The sequence below is a fragment of the Acanthisitta chloris genome, unplaced genomic scaffold (genome assembly GCF_000695815.1).
Source record: "Acanthisitta chloris isolate BGI_N310 unplaced genomic scaffold, ASM69581v1 scaffold5352, whole genome shotgun sequence".
In the NCBI taxonomy this organism is placed as follows: Eukaryota; Metazoa; Chordata; class Aves; order Passeriformes; family Acanthisittidae; genus Acanthisitta; species Acanthisitta chloris.
This window is the reverse complement of record NW_008660992.1, coordinates 87,306-106,006: the sequence shown is the minus strand read 5'-3', so window position 1 is coordinate 106,006 and position 18,701 is coordinate 87,306. Positions and strand designations below refer to the sequence as shown.

At 39.5% G+C, this 18,701-nt stretch overlaps 1 protein-coding gene across 4 annotated transcripts; it reads left to right on the top strand.

Moving 5' to 3' along the window:
* Nucleotides 1-269: 269 nt before the first annotated feature.
* On the top strand, nucleotides 270-18,533 carry COLEC11 (collectin sub-family member 11). Of its 4 annotated transcripts, XM_009070046.1 has the most exons (6): nucleotides 270-404; nucleotides 6,827-6,898; nucleotides 15,638-15,709; nucleotides 16,432-16,485; nucleotides 17,836-17,931; nucleotides 18,106-18,533. In XM_009070046.1, exons 1-6 carry the CDS (start codon nucleotides 275-277, stop codon nucleotides 18,495-18,497), a joined length of 816 nt encoding a protein of 271 aa, XP_009068294.1. In that variant the 5' UTR covers nucleotides 270-274; the 3' UTR covers nucleotides 18,498-18,533. The 4 variants fall into 4 exon arrangements, with proteins under 4 accessions (XP_009068294.1, XP_009068296.1, XP_009068297.1 ...); XM_009070048.1 differs by lacking the exon at nucleotides 6,827-6,898 and having other exon boundaries at nucleotides 275-404; nucleotides 18,106-18,497; XM_009070049.1 differs by lacking the exon at nucleotides 15,638-15,709 and having other exon boundaries at nucleotides 275-404; nucleotides 18,106-18,497.
* The last annotated feature ends 168 nt before the right edge of the window (nucleotides 18,534-18,701 follow it).

Here is an 18,701-nt window from a genome sequence, read left to right as displayed (position 1 = left end):
CTAAATTTCTTCTGAGCTTTATCTAACCGAGTGTAACAGCAAAAGAAACTGCTAAACATGCTGCTGCATGTTTCATGTGTGTCTGAGGAACACACAACCTACTTGGAAGAGTTGTACATGTCCTTCTCATGATGTATGGATTATGGCACATACAAATATATTGCATTTGCAGTAGGATGCTGCACGTGTTCAGAAACTGTTGAAAGTCTTTGGGATTCTTATAACTGTTTATTCATTCTTTTGTTTAGGAGTCAGTGACCTGTAAGTGTTCATTATGAAGAGAGATCTGGTTTTCTTGGTGACTCTAATTAGCCTTGCTGTCCTGTCACTGGTAAGGTCTGGATATCCTCAACATATTGCAGAGGAGTCTTGTTCTGTTCAGATTCTTGTTCCAGGCCTCAAAGGTAATGTGAAAGCCTATGCCATTATTCAAATGCTAATAATTTTCTTCTAACAGGCTCATTTACACCACTGACAGTTTCTAACAGAGACAAAGAAGGTGCATTTCAGTTGCCCTCTTATTTGTCCCATTTGTAGCCTCCTTCAAAATGGAGTTTTAAGGTCCATAAGGTGAAATTAAATCTGTTAAAATAAACGTGGTTCAGAGAATGTATACCAAAGTTTCCCAGAATTGCTCCTGGTCAGTAGTGCTTGTTACTCTGATATACTGCCTATTTGTCTCTGTGTTTATACTCAGCAGTGGTACACATACCCAAAGACTGTAAAATCAGGACCTACTTTATACATGGAGAGGTTTTCATTGCCATTTTGCAATGTTATGGGAAGTATTGTATGTTTCCTAGTCTTTTGTTTGTCTTCCCTTAATTTTGGAAGGCTCAAAAATCTTTTAGAAGAAAGAAAACCTTAGTTTTTTTGGCATTTCTATAGTTTTTGTGGGAAAAGGCAACATTTTTACAAAATATTCCCCCAAATTATTGCCCAAAGAAGATGGCATAATAAATTATTGATCTTTTCATAGTAAAAAATATACCTTAGATAGGAAATCAACCAATAGGAAGAATTAGCATTTTAAAGCAACAACATTCATCCTAGCTCTGTTTTGTCAATAACAATAATTCCCCTTATGAAGGCTATGGTATTTCTATTGGAATATAACATTCATGAACACAGTGAAATACTTGTTAGCTAAGGATAAAAAACCAAAAACATGAAAACCACCGGTTTATCATTAACAATAATAAAACCTCCATATTATTTAAGAAACACACAGTGAACTTTCCAGTTTTTCTTGTAATTATACCTTGTAGTATCACAAAACTCACCTGACCTATAGTGGTATCACTAATTTCGTCCAGTACAAACCTGAGCTTGATCCAGTAGCCTGAGAACCATAGTATGGACTGCAGACACTTTCTGTTCTTGTTAACTGTTGGTAAGGGCGAGGGTCAGTTCTGTTCTGCAGTGGTTCATACAGGTAAATTGTGAGCAAAGCCTGGCCACAGGTTTGGCTGTGGTATAAACTGCCCTCTCTAGACATTGCCCAATTTGTGTGTGACTGGCCTGTGCTTGAAGCAAGAGAATTGGGCTGTAGTGGGTTATACTTGGCCAACTGACTGTAGGAATAAAAAGGTTCTTTGTTTTTCAGTTTTTTTGTGGGTTTAAAAAAAATATTTTTGTTGGTTTATTATTATAGATGCAGCATTGGATGCCTGAACTGAACCAAAAGCTAATTTTTTTCTGTTTACTTCAGTAAATGTTTTTCAAAGTCTTAATAGTATTTAGAAGTTCTGCAGATGTTCTAGTTAGAAAGAACGACAGGTTCTTCTGAAGTTTGACTAAGACTGAGTAAAGTTGTTTAATTTGTTTGATATATTTACTACGAAATAGGCATATGATAGTGCTGTTAATGTGACTTACAGAGGAGAACACAATCAAGTTAAATATATGTTGTACAAAGTTAAATGAAAGATCAGTTGAAGGGTCAGACTCCACAGCACTGGGGACTGAAGCTTTGAAATGACATTTCAAAGGGGCTGACAGGCTTTGACAAATTTTGTGGCTTCTTTGCCTTAGTTTCCTTATTTGTGTATTCAGTCAAAATGAACATCTGTGATTACCATTTCTGTGTGAAGATCATTATTATTATTATATGCAGCAGAAGTTTTTAAAGTGTATAAACAGTGCAGGACCCTAGCCCTTGGGCACAAGGCAGTTGTGAACCTGGAAAGAAGAGACAGGCTTGAAAAACATCATGTGCTAATGATTTCATTCTGTTTCGTGAGATATAAGTCTTGCAAAATTGAGAGAGATTGATGTCCAAATTCAGTGAAGCACAAAATGGCCTGATACAGCCCTAGTTAATGCAAAACCCCTAAAAAGCTCTCAATGCTCCAGCTATGCTGTCAGGAGGACTGGCTCAGAGAAGTGACAGTGAGATACTGCTGTCCCCCACTGGCCCTACTCCAACCCATTTTGATGACCAAGTCTTTTATCAAACTGAGCATATATGTGGCTGTGTGCCCAAATTTCAGCTCCCATGTGGTAGCATTTGCTCACTGCAGCTTTTAGACCTGCACCATGTCCTCCTCTGCTGGGCTGCCAGCAATATCCCCAATGAGCGAGGAACAGAGTGCTATACCACTGTTGGGCACGACTGTCAGGACTGGGGAAAAATAGGTACAGGGAACAAGTGGAAGGAATTAGAAAGACCATGGGATATGTGAAAGGCAAAAGATGGGAGGAGAGGGTTATGCTTAACAGCTGGTGCAGAAAGCAGAGCCAGATGGGGTGAAGTCATCAGGGAAAAGTACCCATAAGTGGGAGAGAGTATTGGAGGAATTTTAGAAGAATGGGAAGAGATAAAGGAAAAAAACAAGCAAACAGGAACAGCACAATGAATGAGAGTAAGTGGAGAGACTGGAAACTTAAAAAAACATTACTCACACCCAGTTAAGACCCCACAGAATAAAAAAGGGAATCAGAAGGGGCATGAGATTTGTAGGTGCAAATGGATGATGAAGAAAGCTAATAAAGACACCAAGAATAGAAAAAGGCACAAATGAGTTTAAAGTCAGCACTTTAAACTAGGGACTGGGTTTTTGTTTGGGGTTTCCTTTTTGTTTGTTTGTTTGTTTTATAAACTCAAGAGTATAAAGGAGTAAGATGAAATTTGGGCAGGAAAACCCATGGCTCTGAGAATGCAGACAGCAAATTGAACCATGTTTTAGAAAGCTGACAATATTTATAATGGGAAAAGTGTGTTATGTGTGAAAAAGCGATAGATGATGAAGCCTCACTACACAGCTCACTCATTTTCTTCCTAAAGTCCAGTTCACAGAATCACAGACTCAGTTAGGTTGGAAGAGACCACAGTGGGTCATCTGGTCCAACCTCCCTACTCAAGCAGGGTCAGCCTAGAGCACATGGCACAGGATTGTGTCCACATGGTTTTTGAATGCCTCCAGTGAAGGAGAATCCATGACCTCTCTGAGCAATCTGTTCCAGTGCTCAGTGACTCACACAGTAAAGAAATTCTTCCTTGTATTCAGGTGGAACTTTCTATGCCTCAGTTTTTGCCCATTACCTCTTGTTTTATTGGCTTCCACAAGTGGGAGGAGTCTGGCTCCATCATCTTGGCACTTCCCACTCGTGTACTTGAATACATTAATGAGGTCCCTTCTCAGTCATCTTTTCTCAGGTCTGAACAGGCCCAACTCCCTCAGCCTTTCCTCATAAGTGAGATGCTTCAGTCCCTTATCATCTTCGTTGCCTTCCACTGGACCCAGTCTAGGAGCTCCATGACCCTCTTGTACTGAGAAGCCCAGAACTGGACACAATACTCCAGGTGTGGCCTCACAAGGGCTGAGGGGAGGTGCAGGATCACCTCCCTTGACCTGCTGGCAATACTCTTCTTAATGCATTCCAGGATTCCATTGGCCTTCGTAACCACAAGGACACACTGTTGACTCATGGACACTCTCTCCAACCTGTCAAGGTCTCTCTGAAGGGCAGCACAGCCCTCTGAGATATCAGCCATCCCTCCCAGTTTTGTATCATCAGCAAACTTGCTGTGAAGGCACTCTGTCCCCTTGTCCAAGTCATTGATGAATAAGTTGAACAAAATTGGGCCCAGTATGGAAGCCTGGAGGACACCACTAGTGACAAGTCTCCAAGTAGACTGTGTACCAGTGATCACAACTGTCTGGGATCTGCTGCTCAGCCAGTTCTCAATCCATTTTATTGTCCACAGTTCCTTTTGTTAAGCCCATGAAATTGAAGTTACTACAGTTGTGGAGAAAAAACTAGCATGGAATAATCTTTCAAATCTTAAATTCTTGGTTTGCCACCTTATTTTGTCTCCCTTCTAGAATCTAAAGCAAGAAGTGTCTTAATTGTCTCAATGGCATTCAATAAGTAAAAAGTTGATTCTACATAAATAAAAGAAAACAAATTTTTTTTACACCCACGCTTAATGCATATACTCACAGAGGGAATATGAGTAATGGAATAAAGTTATCATCAGCCAGGAATGCTTCATAGCTCACGTAGTTAATATTTGGCATGATATTTTCTTTGCACATTGTAGATGGTATAGTTTAAGGAGGGCAGGATTCAAACACAGGCATAGACAAATTCTGTTCCAAAGAATTCACAAAAGGAGGCAAATTAACAGCAGTGGTAAGACATATCATCTGAATTAAGAAACATCTCTCCCAGAGATGATGGAAGAAGAAGCTTGTAGCAGTGTCAGGGTTGTGCCTGACACCTGCAATCCTGCCAGAGCTCAGTTCAGTGCGAAGGCTAAATTTCTTTTGGGGTACCTCCACACTGTGGAGCACTGCGAAGCACATCTCAACTTGTCTCAGCTGTGCAGGCAGTGCTGCATTGTGCTGAGGAGGAAGGTACTCTTCCATGCTTCCTGCTCTGAAGTGACTTGGGTGTAGACCAAAAGGGGCTGGAGACCAGAAGGGAGGTACAGAAATGTCTCTCTCTAAGTCATGAATCAAAAGCGAAGCATTATTTTTAATTGGTGAGAAATTAAAGTGATTGAAATTCCTTTACAGGAAACTGTTGTTGCCCTTCCTCAGCTTGCACAGTGCTCAGGGTACATGCAGCAAAAATAAGGACTTAAACATGGCAAAGCTGAGCTGGTCACTCCCTCTTGGCCAAGGTCTTGCTCCCTAAAACAGCTAATAACAAAAAAATGTAGTGGTCTGTAGCTGGGCCTGTAATGGGGTAATCTCCTCCCAGAGAAAGTTTCTGAAACACTCACACTAAGGAATGCAGTGTCATCTTATTATAGGAATAAATGCAGGCAAGTGTAATGGCCTGAAGCAAGAGTGATCTATTTTATTGATCCCTAATGCACAGCTTTCACTCTGAAGAACGTGTAAAGCAATAGGCTGTAATAGCCTGCTCTCAGCCTCCAGAGAGCAAGGAACAGTCATTGTCAGGATTTATCTTTGGGAAGCAAAGAACTCATAACCAGCCCTGAGGGGCTAAAGACCCTCATACAAAGCCTATTGGTTACCTGATAATAAAAAAAGTGATGTTCCCAAATGTGGCAAATTATAGCCTGTTTCATACTAACAATATTATTCACTGGGGGTTATGTGAAGTTTGTCCTCATTAAGGTCAGAGAATGGCCTATTTTTGCATGTCTGAAGGCAGGGAAGATGGTCTGGAGCCTACTGGCAGCCTGAAGAAGGAAAATATAACAGATGGAGGGCCTAGTTCAGCTCACAGCCACCTATGTCTACAGTGAGGAGAGAGACAGAAAGAGAGAGCTGGAGGATGCATATTTTAAATGTGCCATGTTTCACATCATGTCATGTCATCCCTATGGCCCCTCTCTTAACAACAGCTGCCAGCTATGCCAGAGAGTAGAGCTTGGAGGGTGCATGATAACTGCTGACTTTCCTGCTGTGGTGCTCCCTTCAGCTTCCTGGAGAGCAGCTAATGCTCACTCTCTTCCACAGAAATAGTGTTGGGGCATCAGGTGTGCTGTGCTGGCTCTGGCTTTTAGATACCTGCATTTTATTTGCTGTGGAAGGCACAGAACTTTCTTGTCCTTCATATAAGGTTTTTTTTTGTGAAGGTAGCTATATAAATAACTCTTTAAACTTCTGTTTGTTAAAGAGACTTTATGTCCATGGCAAACTACAATAGTAGTACAATAGTAGAGGGTGAAACAAGCTAAGCATCCCCAAATTTTCAATGAAAGGCACCAGGGAGACAACATTTACAGAAACTGATGTTTAAATATACTGAATATAATGATGCACCATGAGCCATGTACACTGCATAGTGTTTCGTACCTCTGAGATTAAAAGCCACAGGTATAACTAAGAATATGGAGTAGGGAGATATTCTTTCATACTTAAAAATGATCCTCTAGATGATGAATGTAGCAATGACTTCTTACAGGTCTCATAAGTGGCATTTTTGTAAAAAAATTGAGGTTTTAGTTAAGCCATTTTCACTTGAGACTTAAGCATGTCCTTAGCGGAGACTTAGAAAGTGTTTGGTGAACAGGTCCAGAAGTTTATGTGCTAAGTTGGGGCCTAATTCCAAAGCTTTTACTTAAGCGAATTGTGCTGTTGGGTTTTTTTGCAAGTTGATGATACAAGTAACATTCACAAAAATAGACCCGTTGTATGAGAATTCAGTAGTGTATTGACTATGGGTTTTTGAGTGTCTACACCAATTGCAGAAAAATCTGTTCTCCATGCATCAAGTAAAGCTGTTAGATCACATCTGCTTTTATTTTTCTCACTGGAGAGAATGGCACTCTTGTCATAGTTGCTAACAGAAAATAGCCCTGGTTTAATATGATTCTTCTTTTTGTTTCCTTTTTTATCGACAGGGGAGGCTGGACAAAAGGGGGAGAAGGGTGCTCCAGGTCGTCCAGGCAGAGTTGGACCTCCAGGAGAAAAAGGTAACTTTGTTAAAGGAGATGTTTTGAAAATCATTCCTGAAAAAATACTGCCTTTTTTTGTGATGATGGGAACCTTTTCTCCCTTTACTGGGTAACTAAATCATCCTTGGACATTTTCGTTTACTATTGTCATGGTTTAACCCCAGCTGGAGGCTCAGGCCCACATAGCCTCTCACTCACTTCCCCCCAGTGGAATGGGAGAGAATCGGAAGGGTAAAAGTGAGAAAACTTGCGATAAAGACAGTTTAATACGTAAGGCGAAGGCCACACACACAAGCAAAGCATAATAAGGAATTAATTCACCACTCCCCATGGACAGCCATCCAATGTTATGCTCCATCACATTACATCTTGTCCTTTCTCTGTGTGTCTCTGAGAAATGAAGGTTGCATCTTCTCTAGAAACGTCTTGTAAGTAGTGGAAGACTGCAATTAGGTCCCCTCTTACCTTTCTGTACTTCAAGTTATATAAAACCATCTTAATCAGCTGGACTTTGGTTTCCTTTTTATGTATGAGGGCCCAGAAAATCTCTGAGTCCTTTTATTCAATGGAGTTTTTTAGTGAGCCATTGGCCAGACTTCATCAATGCATAGCAGGTGAAGAATTTATAATCTAGCTGAACCCATGACATTCTTGTCAACACATTTCTGCAACTTGTCAAACTCCTTCAGACTGGCAGCACTGCCCTCCCATGCACCAACCACTTCTGCCAGCATGGACCTCTTTCCGCTTCTTCTTCCTTGTCACTGATGAAGGACTGGTTCCTGGAGGAATGTCACTCATTATGAGCTGCTGATTAGACTTTGGCAGCCTTGCAGCAGCGCCAGCTAGCTGTCTCAGCACCCTTAAATGCCTTCCAGCCAGTGCCATGGCCCTGTGTGCATCCAGGTGAAGTAGTCCCTAGCTGAATTGTCTACTACCATGAGTAGCATGTCCTTCCTGGGTCTTTGCTACCAGACATGCAGCACTGAGAGGCCAGAGAGCAGACCTTGCCATTAGAGAAAAAAGCAAAGAAAGCACTAAGTGCCTCAGCCTTCCCTGCGTCCTTTGGCACAAGGTTGCCTTGACAACCTCTTGAGAACCTCTCTCATCATGCTGTCTTGCATATTTCTCTAGCCTGGCATCTTGCCAAATCAATTCAAAATGCTTTAGACCATCTGAGAAGTGGAAGTCAAGCCAATCCATGATGTAACATTTCATTTATTTATTTTATACTGCAAAATTGCATTTGTTTGGAAAGTCATTCTCATAAGAAATGCTTGATTAATTCTAATAATAATGATAGTTTTCCAGTTTTTCATACCTACTAAATTCCAAAATTCTGATGAGTCTGAAAGAAGAAACACTGAAGTGGAAATGCACTGCAAGAAAACATACTTGAAACAGAAAAGAGGTGAAGGAAAATTGAATATTAATGCATACTATATAGGTATTTTTCCAGTCAGTGCTTTCAGTTAAATACAGGCAAAATTTCTTTCTACTTCTGTAGCAACATATTTTTCTTCTTTCCTTTGTGTATCCACAAATTTCTACAAACATGCTCTTGTTTAAAATAAATTCTAAGTAACTAATCTTTTCATTAATGCTATACATTTTGTATATATTTTTCTTCATCAACTCCTTTCCACAAATGCTTCTTCAAAGAAAAATAATTTGTTAGCTTAAAACCAATTTGGACCATACGATGCCACATTTCATCATGGTACTATATCCAATGTATTTTCTGAGTGTCACAGTGTTTATTGGATAAGCAAACAGACCACAGATGTAATTTCTACTCTATGGGAAGGACACAAAAAGATATCCAACCTTGACCTACAAAAACCTTCAGTTTCCTGTCCTTTCAGTCTCTGGTTAACCTCCACAGACAGTGTTTAGTGCCCAGACCTACATTCTTTCCCAGCAGTCCAAGGGTTTTCCATGTGTAATTCAGAAGCTGGATTTATTTAATAAATTTATATTTGAGGGAAAAATTAAATATAACAATATACTTGGCAAAAAGAATTTTTCCTTCACTTTGCATTTGCCCCTAAATGCACACATGGATAATCACAGCAGCTCTGTTTCTATGCAGTAGCCTGTTAATGTGTGTTTGACCCCTTGTATTTCTCTTGAAGCCTGATAATTTTTGCCTTTGGCTAATATTTGGTTCCTTCTGTTGATGGAAACTGCTAAATTTCATTGTATTTTTCAGCTATTTGAATAAGTGATGGTTTACATGAAGGAGAAACTGTGATTCTGCCACATTTGTAGTGTTTTCTACTTTTGGTAATAATTTATATTATAGGAATCACACTAATTTTTTTTTCTTGCCATTTTCTATTCTCAAGCTTTCATTACTCAAGCAAGTTTATCTAAGAAAATGTGCTTGGTTTCTTTGAACTTCATAAGTATGTAATAATCATAAAATAACTTATAAAAGAAATAGTTTTCTTATGGTATATTTGACCTGAAATGAACAGCTCAGGATTAGAAAGTACTGAAAGGAACAGCTCAAGATTAGAAAGTACTGCAAATGTTTTTGTCATATCCTTTCCTCATGATATTTTCAGATTTTGGTAATTCAGAAACTGATAAACATTAAAACTTTCTGGTGCTTACCTGAAATAAATCTTGCTCTGACTGTCCTGATGTTTCAGGGTGACATCATACATGCTGATGTCTTTGGGTACTGATTAAGGTTAAATTCCACTTACTTTTCTCATTGCTTTTAATTAATTGTATAGGTCAATTATGATGCATAGCATGTCAGCAGAATATAAGAATGCGTTGACCTTATGTAAGCCCTGGATTGAGTACAATGGCTGTTTCAGATGAAAGTAGTGTGTACTGCAGTGCAAATTTTGGGGTGTTAAGTTCATAGAAGTAACTTTCCCCACTTGCACTGGTGGCTGTACTGTACAATCCCATGTTGGGAGTGAACTCAGTTATTTAACTGAGTCTGTGAGACCATAACTTTCATGTATACAAATTCCACACAGATAGTTCAATAACAGTACAATTCTGTGAATATTCCCAGAGTAGCATGGATTCTGCTTATGGCAATCAAATAAAGAGAAGAGGGTGAATTTACTGTTAGAATACATCATCAAAGGAACAGCACATTAAAAATGTGTTCTTTAAGACATTTTCATTTTCTTAGAGCCATAACCATTTGAAAATACATTATTTTAGTATTTTATTTTCAGCCTTTATAGGTTGTGTTTAATTTATACTCAATCAGAATGGTATGTGAAGCAGAGTCACACACTATTCTTGGGCTTGGAACTCAACTGTCTCTACCTTAGCAGTGTTAGCACAGTCATTTTGGCTTTTACCAGCTAGCACTGTACTACACAATTCTTGGGCACATTTTGGGAGCTAACACAATGAGCAGCTTACAAGTGATTATCCTGGCTTGAAGGGTAAGACAGTTTAGTATCATGGAGTGCACCATTCTTGGCCACCTGGTTCCCACTGCCAGTAAACAGTCCCAGGCATTTAGTTTACTAGTACAGGCACAGCCTCTTAAGTAGGAAAGAAGACTCATTAATTTAACTGGATTGGAGCCAGAGTGAGCAGTCATTTGTATAATCAAATTCTAAAAAGAGGTAATAATATCTTAATTTATATTTTATTATTACTGATTGCTCATTAATATGTAATCAATCAATCCTTTGCATTTCTGAGTCAACTTTTACATGAATTTATTGCTCGCTAAGGAGTGCTGCAGGCAGTATTCCATATAAAAGTCCTGACATTGACAGTTGTGAATTCACAAAGCGGGTATCTGGTTCAAAACTCTCATTTCCACCTGAACTCAATATGATTTTGAGAAAATCCTTGCTAAACTGAGTGGACGAAAAGATGGCAGATGGGCTTCAGTGTAAATAAATATATTGCCTAGGGACATTAGGGACGCATAATTTAATCCATACTTACATGATGCCAAAACCCAAAACTGTCACTTGAAGTCATTAGCAGCAGGCCCAAAGCCAACAGAACACTGCCGTCATCAGAAAAGACACCAAGGACAAAATGAGAAGCTTCTTTTTACAGCTGATTTTGCTCTGATAAGCCTGACATACACTGTCTCAAGTGATCGGTGTGGTTCTGGCCTTTGCCTCTCAAGAAGGACATGAGATGTAAGAGAGGGGTACTAGAAATGTGAAAAAGAGCAGCTCCCTCATAAGGAGAAACTGGACAGGTTGAGACTCTTGCATCTGTACAGAGCAGTCTCAGGAAGGTTATGATCAAGGTTACAGAGTCACCAGATCCCATCATACCTGAACTAGGAGGCACTCACTGAAGCTGCTGGGGACTGATTCAGCAACTCCACCTGCAATGGGCTGCAGATTGTGGCTTGGGTTGCATCATCTCCCTGTATTGCACCTTCTATTGCCACCATGGGAAACAAAGTCTTGGGCTAAAGGTTCCCCTGATCTGAACAAGCCTGGTATGTGGTTAGTGTAATTCTGGTGAGGTAGATGTTTTGTGAGGGCAGTTATTTCTCTTTATGTTCATCTGAATATAAACTCCTCCATTCTGGAAAGTACCATGCTATTTCTGTTTATTTTCTTTTGAGTGTACTTTAAAATCCTTTAAATTTTTCCTATATTGTATTTTTTTCTCAGTATCTTTTGTTTCCTTTGCAAATTTTATATCTATTCTGATTTCCAATCAGAAATATTTTCCTCCAGTTTGTTATGCAAAGCTTTTAAGGTTTCATGTTGTCATTAAGGTACCTATCTAATGTGAGTGGGATGGATCACTGCTGAGAGGTGATAATTTCTCCATTGCCTGCTGTGGGAGCTTAGATAAATAGCTTAGAATAAACCCCCTAACTTTCAGGTGGCTACTGCTGTCTGAAATTAATTTGTCCCAACTACATGAAATGCCATTTGGGATTATGCACTGTTTATTCATATAAGAATATATGTTTAACATCTTTTATGGCAACATGGGCAGTAGTATTGAGTGCACCCTCAACAAGTCTGTCAATGACACCAAGCTATGTGCTGCAGACGACACACTGGAAGGAAGGAATGCCATCCAGAGGGACCTTAATAAGATTGAGAGCTTGGGCTATGCAAACCTAATGAAGTTCAAGAAGGTCAAGTGCAAAGTCCTGCACCTGGGTCAGGGCAATCCCAAGCATAAATACAGGCTGGGTGAAGAATGGATTTAGAACAGCCCTGAGGAGAAGAGCGTGGGTGTGTTGGTTAATGAGAAGCTCAACATGACCCTGCAATGTGCACTTGGAGCCCAGAAAGCCAACTGTATCCCAGGCTGCATCAAAAGAAGCATGGCTAACAAGTCCAAGAGAAGGGATTTTCCCCCTCTACTCTGCTTTCATGAGACCCCACCTAGAGTGTTGTGTCCCGCTTTTGGCCTCCAACATAAAAAGGACAGAGGAGGGACATGAACATGATCAGAGGGATGGGGCACCTCTGCCATGGAGACAGGCTGAGAGAGTTGGGCTTTTTCAGTGTGGAGAGGAAAAGGCTCTGGGGAGAATTTATAGCAGCCTTCTAGTGTGTAAAGGGGGCCTACAAGAGGGCTGGAAATAGACTTTTTACAAGGGCATATAATGATAGGACAAGGAGAATGACTTTAAACTGAAAGAGGGTAGTTTTAGATTAGATATTAGGAAGAAATTCTTTACTGTGAGTATGGGGAGGCACTGGAATATGTTGCCCAGAGAGTTGTGGTTGCCCCATCCCTGGCAGTGTTCAAGGCCAGATTGGATGGGGCTTTGAGCAACCTGGTCTAATGGAAAGTGTCCTTGCCTATGGCGGAGTGGTTGGAACTAGATGATCTTGAAGGTCCCTCCCAACCCAAACTATTCTATGATCTCATGACCAGATGTAATTGTGTAGAAACCACTGCTCCCTCACCAATCACTGACCTTCACTGGTGTGGATAATTCAGATTATTTAGCATAAAGCAGTGCTGTAACCTGTTGGTGTATTCAGAATTTTTTGATTTCCAGTTGCCAATAGTTTTTAGAAGTTAAGTATCCTGAACATAAATTACTACTATAACATCATCATTATATCCTTAAAAATACCATTCTTATTCAAGTCTGTCTAATTATATATTGGGAAGCCTGACTGCTGCAAGAATATGGAGGTACACCAGGGGAAGGACTTTTTAATCTTCGTCTATATCTTATGTTCTTTTTCTAAGTATCCTCTGCAGATTGCTGTCAAAGATGGCACTAGAGTCAAGAGGCCTTTGGTGTGGTTTGGTACACTTCTACTTTCCTTGTTAGGTAGGTGTCCATGATGTCCTTTATGTCAAATCATGAAGAATTTCTATCTGATTTGTCTTCAAGTCCTTAAGTTTGGGAAGCAAACTACTGCTCTCTTATCTTTGATGATTCAAATAAATTTGTCTGTGACATGGTAAATTTGTGTTTCTTCTGGATTCATCTTTTTTGACATCTTGTTCTTTTTCTAAGTAGTTTTATACCTTCTTGTCTGTTCCAATTAATCCTGTCTGAACAGATTGACTATCCTGTATGAAGACCCACATTTATAGTGCTACACAGGGCCAAACCCCTCCTTATTTCACTGGTTGTGCAGCCCAACATTTGTCTCTGGTATTTTATTTCTTCTATTACTTGTGGGTCTGAAAAAGCCACCAAGAAGATAATTTAGGATTTTCTTCTCTTCAGTTCCTTACAAAATCCTTGAAGTCTTCTATAATTGGTTCCAATGTATACCACCTTCATCTGAGAGATGACAGATGACTTGCTTCATATTCTCCATTCAGACTTTGTGTTTGATTTCCTACTTTTGGTCTATGGAGACTTCATTTCTTCTATTGTCCTCATTTCTTTCCAGCTCTCACTTCCTGATTTTATTAAGACTCTTCAGACTGCATTTTTGACAACCATAGGGCCACTAAAAAGGGCTTTACAAAAGGTATTAAAACTTCTGAAACCCTCAAGGCAGATGGGTCTCTCTTGAAACCTTGTGATTTATTCTGCAGAAGAAGCAGAATGAGAAAGCCCCTGGAGTGGAAGCAGAGGTTAGCAACTGTAAGAGAAAGCCAAATCCAAACAGTTCTTTTAATGAGCACAGGAGGTTTAATGTATGTCTTCATTGCTTGAGATAATACCCTTCTGAGCAGACCATGTGGCTTTTACTGGATATGACTGAGAAGCAGTTCATTTTCTGGGCAGTGTTTATGTTAAGCAAAATGAAGTAATTTTATATAATTTGTTTTATTTATGCATTAGATCTATGTATTTATTTAATTTCAGGTGTAGCAGCCTGAAAAGAGAAAGCATTCAAACATCTGATAATCTGTCAGGGTAATTCCGATTCATGCATATGCAAAGCAAGAAAGATCACTGTCAGAGCAACTTGATATACTCATTGCAAGCTGGTACTTTACGGATTTTCAAGGAAATACCCTCTCAATATACTGTCTATATTGGATAAATATCCAGTGGTAGCATCAGCACATTTATAACCTACGCTGCCCAATGGATTGCATCTTTAAGGCAAGCCATGAATCTGCTCTGAAAATGAAGCTGTATTCCAGAAAGCAGATCTTCAGTTGACACAGTGGATTACTTCCATTCTTGCATAAGAGATAAATAGTTTGGTTTGTGGTGAAAGTCTGTGTCCAATAGTGCCTGAATTTGATACTTACTGGAAACAAAAGAAAATCACTGATTGTATGATTTGCCAGTAATTAATTAGTTCAACAAACCATACACATTTGGCTTGTCTTGGTTCGGAGGAAATTATTTCTTCCTGGCTCATGCCATCAAATGGCAGTTGCTTGAGACTTCATGGAATAAAACAGAGGACATCTCTTAGCCCAATGGTGATGAGTTTATATTCTGAAGCTTGTTATTGATTGCACTTTTAAGTTAAAAGTAATGGTGAAATGGGTAATAAAATTATTCAGCTTTCAAAAATATTTATGTCTATCCAGCTGCAGCAACAACAGAGCAAGGGATCTTCAGTTGTCATAGCTCCACAACTGAGGCTGAGCTATGACAACTTGCACAAGTTCAGTTGCTGGATCCCTATAGTAGATTTTCTTCCTAACTTGTCTCATTGTTTCCATGCTCATGTGTAGATGAACAGTACACAACAGATGTCGCTTTGAGCAAAACTGCATAAATATTTCCTACAGCAGTCTTGGTCTTGGTTTTCTGCTGGATAGGAGTCTCAGAAGGCACTCATCCTTGTAGTCACTCCATACCCACTTTCCATTAATAGTTTGATACAGTGAGAAACCTATCTTATGTGACAGTATTTGTATTGTATAAATAAACCATTAAGCCCAAAGTCAGCCTTCAGTTACAGTGGAGCTACTGTCTTAGATGAAATATCAGTTGTGCTTGGATCCTCTAGGGCTTCTCAACTCCTTGATGGTTTTAATACACTGATCCATGTTTGAATACACATCTCCTGCCCCCACTTTTCAACATAGTTCTGTCATGATCAGCTGAAAGATGTTTGCAAAAGCTTTTCCAGTGGCTCTCAGCCAAGATCTGTTTTAAATTACACCTTCATGCCTTGTCAATGTCAACTGCTTGGCAAAGATTACATCACTGCCTAGGTTGTTATATGTAAATTCTTCACAAGGAATGAACTGGACCTCTGGAGTTCAATGTATATTGGGGATATAGTGTGGGTTTGCTCATTGTAAAAATTGGTATTGAAAATGTACTAGAATCTGAATGAATCAAACTGCATTGCTACCTTGTGTCTTTTGTCTTTCTGTTATGTCTAGGAGAAATGGGGGACAAAGGACAGAAAGGCAGCATAGGAAGACATGGAAAAATTGGTCCTATTGGTTCAAAAGGTATGCTTACTTCAATTGTTTCTCCATTTGTGTTTCATTTGAAAAATGTGTGATTTATGTTTGAGTAAAGTTTAGGGGCTTGAAAAATAATTAACAAGTCTCAGAGTTTACCATAATGGGGATTTTCTCATACTGTAGTCAGTCAGGTTACTGAGATCTCTCAGCCAGTTACTTTTTGCTCTGACAACAGTATATTTAGCCTTTAAGCAGCATAAACATTCTGGTTTGAGAAAAATAGAGAATTTTGTGCAGTGTTACACAAGTGTGGACAGTTAAGAGAAGCAGATGGGAAGATGTGCTGTACTTTGGCAGATTTTAAGAGCCAGAAGACATGCTTTCTAATGTTGCCTGTCCCATAAGCTTCCTATGTGACTTTGGTTAAGACATTTGGACCAATGTTTACCTAAGCATCTAGATTATGATTCTAAATTTAGGCATATCCAGCCCTTTTCTCTCTACAGCATCAAAATTTACTAGTTCTGTGAAGTTCATGAATGTCAAAAAGTGGATATGGGTACATATTCTTTGTGTTCAAGTTTCATAGCTTTCACTGGCCTTTGTTGTGGAATGACTAGGACAGAAAACGCCTTGTTTTTGCTTGGGCATATTTCCACTTTCCATATTTGAATGTTACTAGAGAAAACATGAATACTAAAAAAAAAGCTAAATAAACTATTGACATAAAAAGCTGCCTAAATTTATATTCTTTTTCATGTCTTCAGGTGAAAAAGGAGATAATGGTGACATAGGACCACCAGGTCCTAATGGTGACCCAGGTAATCCATAACACACCGTGTGTATGTGAAAGACTTTACAAGATACATGCATCATCACTGAAAATATGTCTGTTTACATACTGGGGGAAATAATGAGTAATTTTCACAGAGGCACTGTAATATTTCACTGTATTATTTTCAAATTACTTAAAATCACTGAAGTTGCAGTAGTTGCTGGACAGTGTATGTGTTGAAAGAATATCGCAGAGCTTCTCCGAAGCATAATCTCTCCAGAAGTCTAGTGGGTACTGAAGTGCAAACTGTCCCTATCATTCATCATCAGTGCAAAGGGATGTCTCTGCATATCCCACTCTGTCTTCCAGCCAACACAAAGGAGCAGGTTGGAAGCTCCTGCCCCCTCCATGGATTTTTGTTACAGAAGCAGGAGATTATCAGGAATACAGCTCTTCCAGACAAACGAACGAAAGCTTGGCATAAGAAGTGTGAGCCTTGTAAAAGTGGAAGGTTCAGATTTGGCTGAGTTCATCCCTTCCTGCCAGAGTGTACTAGAGGTGCACCAATTAGTTTTCTCACAAGAACATAATTTGTCAATCCAGTTCTTGAGCCAGAGTACCATATACCTAGCCATCCTGAACAGTTTTACAGGGCAAGGACCCTGTGCTTAGACTGAATTAGAGACCTAGGCTGAGTAACTGGGTAGTCAAATGCAGATTTTAATAATTACATCCAGAACTGCAAACTGTAATTGAACCTCATTTTGAGATTTGCACTCATAGATATAACACTTTTAAGTATTTGCATTCAGATTATCATTGCCAAACATATACCAATTTGGGTTAATAGATGGTTTTCTATTGTCTTATTTTATTGTATGAAGTACATGAATTCTGTACTTTCAAAAGTACAGAACTGCATTTTGCAGGTAATTATGTGCCTTATGTGGTTGGAACTTTTGGATCCGCTCTGTTACGTTCCTTGTGAGCAACTGGCAAAAAAAGCATGTGCAGGTTTTTGCTGTGAAAGAAGTGCTCTTAGAGAAAACTGATGAGAATAATTTTACTGAAAATTGAAAATTTTGACAAATGTTTTTAATTAAAAAATATTGTGTTGTTTTTTTTTATTCCCCAGAGAATATTTATCGATGTCTAGGTTAGCATTAATCATGCAGGGCTGAAAATCTGTGGAAGTGAGCTGAGCTGTTCTGCATAGGCCCAAACACCCCTGAGAACCATATAATGGTGTAGGGTAGTGAAGGCTCTCGGTTTCTGCTTGTTATTTGCAAGACAGTCCTCTGCAGGCCTGCCAGGCTGGGCCTTGTCATGAAATTCTTGAGATAATTATTGAAATTAGGTAGCTTTTTGATTTGGGTGTATCTGTATCGTTTCACAGGCATCCCCTGTGAGTGTAGCCAGCTAAGAAAGGCTATTGGTGAAATGGATATCCAAGTAGCCCAGCTGACAACGGAACTAAAATTCATAAAAAATGGTAGGTTAAATTTATATAATTATTTTCCTTTCTTGCTGCCTCATTTTACTGGTGTAATTGCTTGTAGAGAGCATCACTATTCCACATCTGATTTGTGAAGCTATTTTGGGGTGTACAGTGACTTGGTTTATAGAAATACGAGTGCTCACTTTTCAGCACTGCCCTCCCCCGCAGCTGTTGCTGGTGTGCGTGAGTCAGATAATAAGATATATCTGCTGGTGAAGGAAGAGAAGAGATACAAGGAAGCTCAGCTCTACTGCCATGGAAGAGGAGGGACGCTGAGCATGCCCAAGGATGAGACTGCCAACAATCTGATTGCCTCGTACATCAACCAAGCTGGGCTCACCAGGGTCTTCATTGGGATTAACGACCTAGAGAAGGAGGGAAATTTTGTCTATTCTGATCGATCGCCCATGCAGACCTTCAACAAATGGCGCAGTGGGGAGCCCAACAATGCTTATGATGAGGAGGACTGTGTGGAGATGGTGGCGTCTGGAGGGTGGAATGATGTTGCTTGTCATATTACCATGTATTTTGTGTGCGAATTTGACAAAGAAAATGTCTAAGCCTCTCTGCTCTTTCTTTATTTTAAGAAAAGTTTTAAAGCTGATTGTACAAGTTACTCCATGTTTATAGAGTACAAGAGATATTTTGCAAGTATGTGGCATCAGTGATGTACAGCTGTAAATACAACTTAGGTATTTCAAATATCAGTATTTACCCTTCAGAAGGGAAGAGCAGTAATGAGACACAGCTTGTTTGTTGTTTTG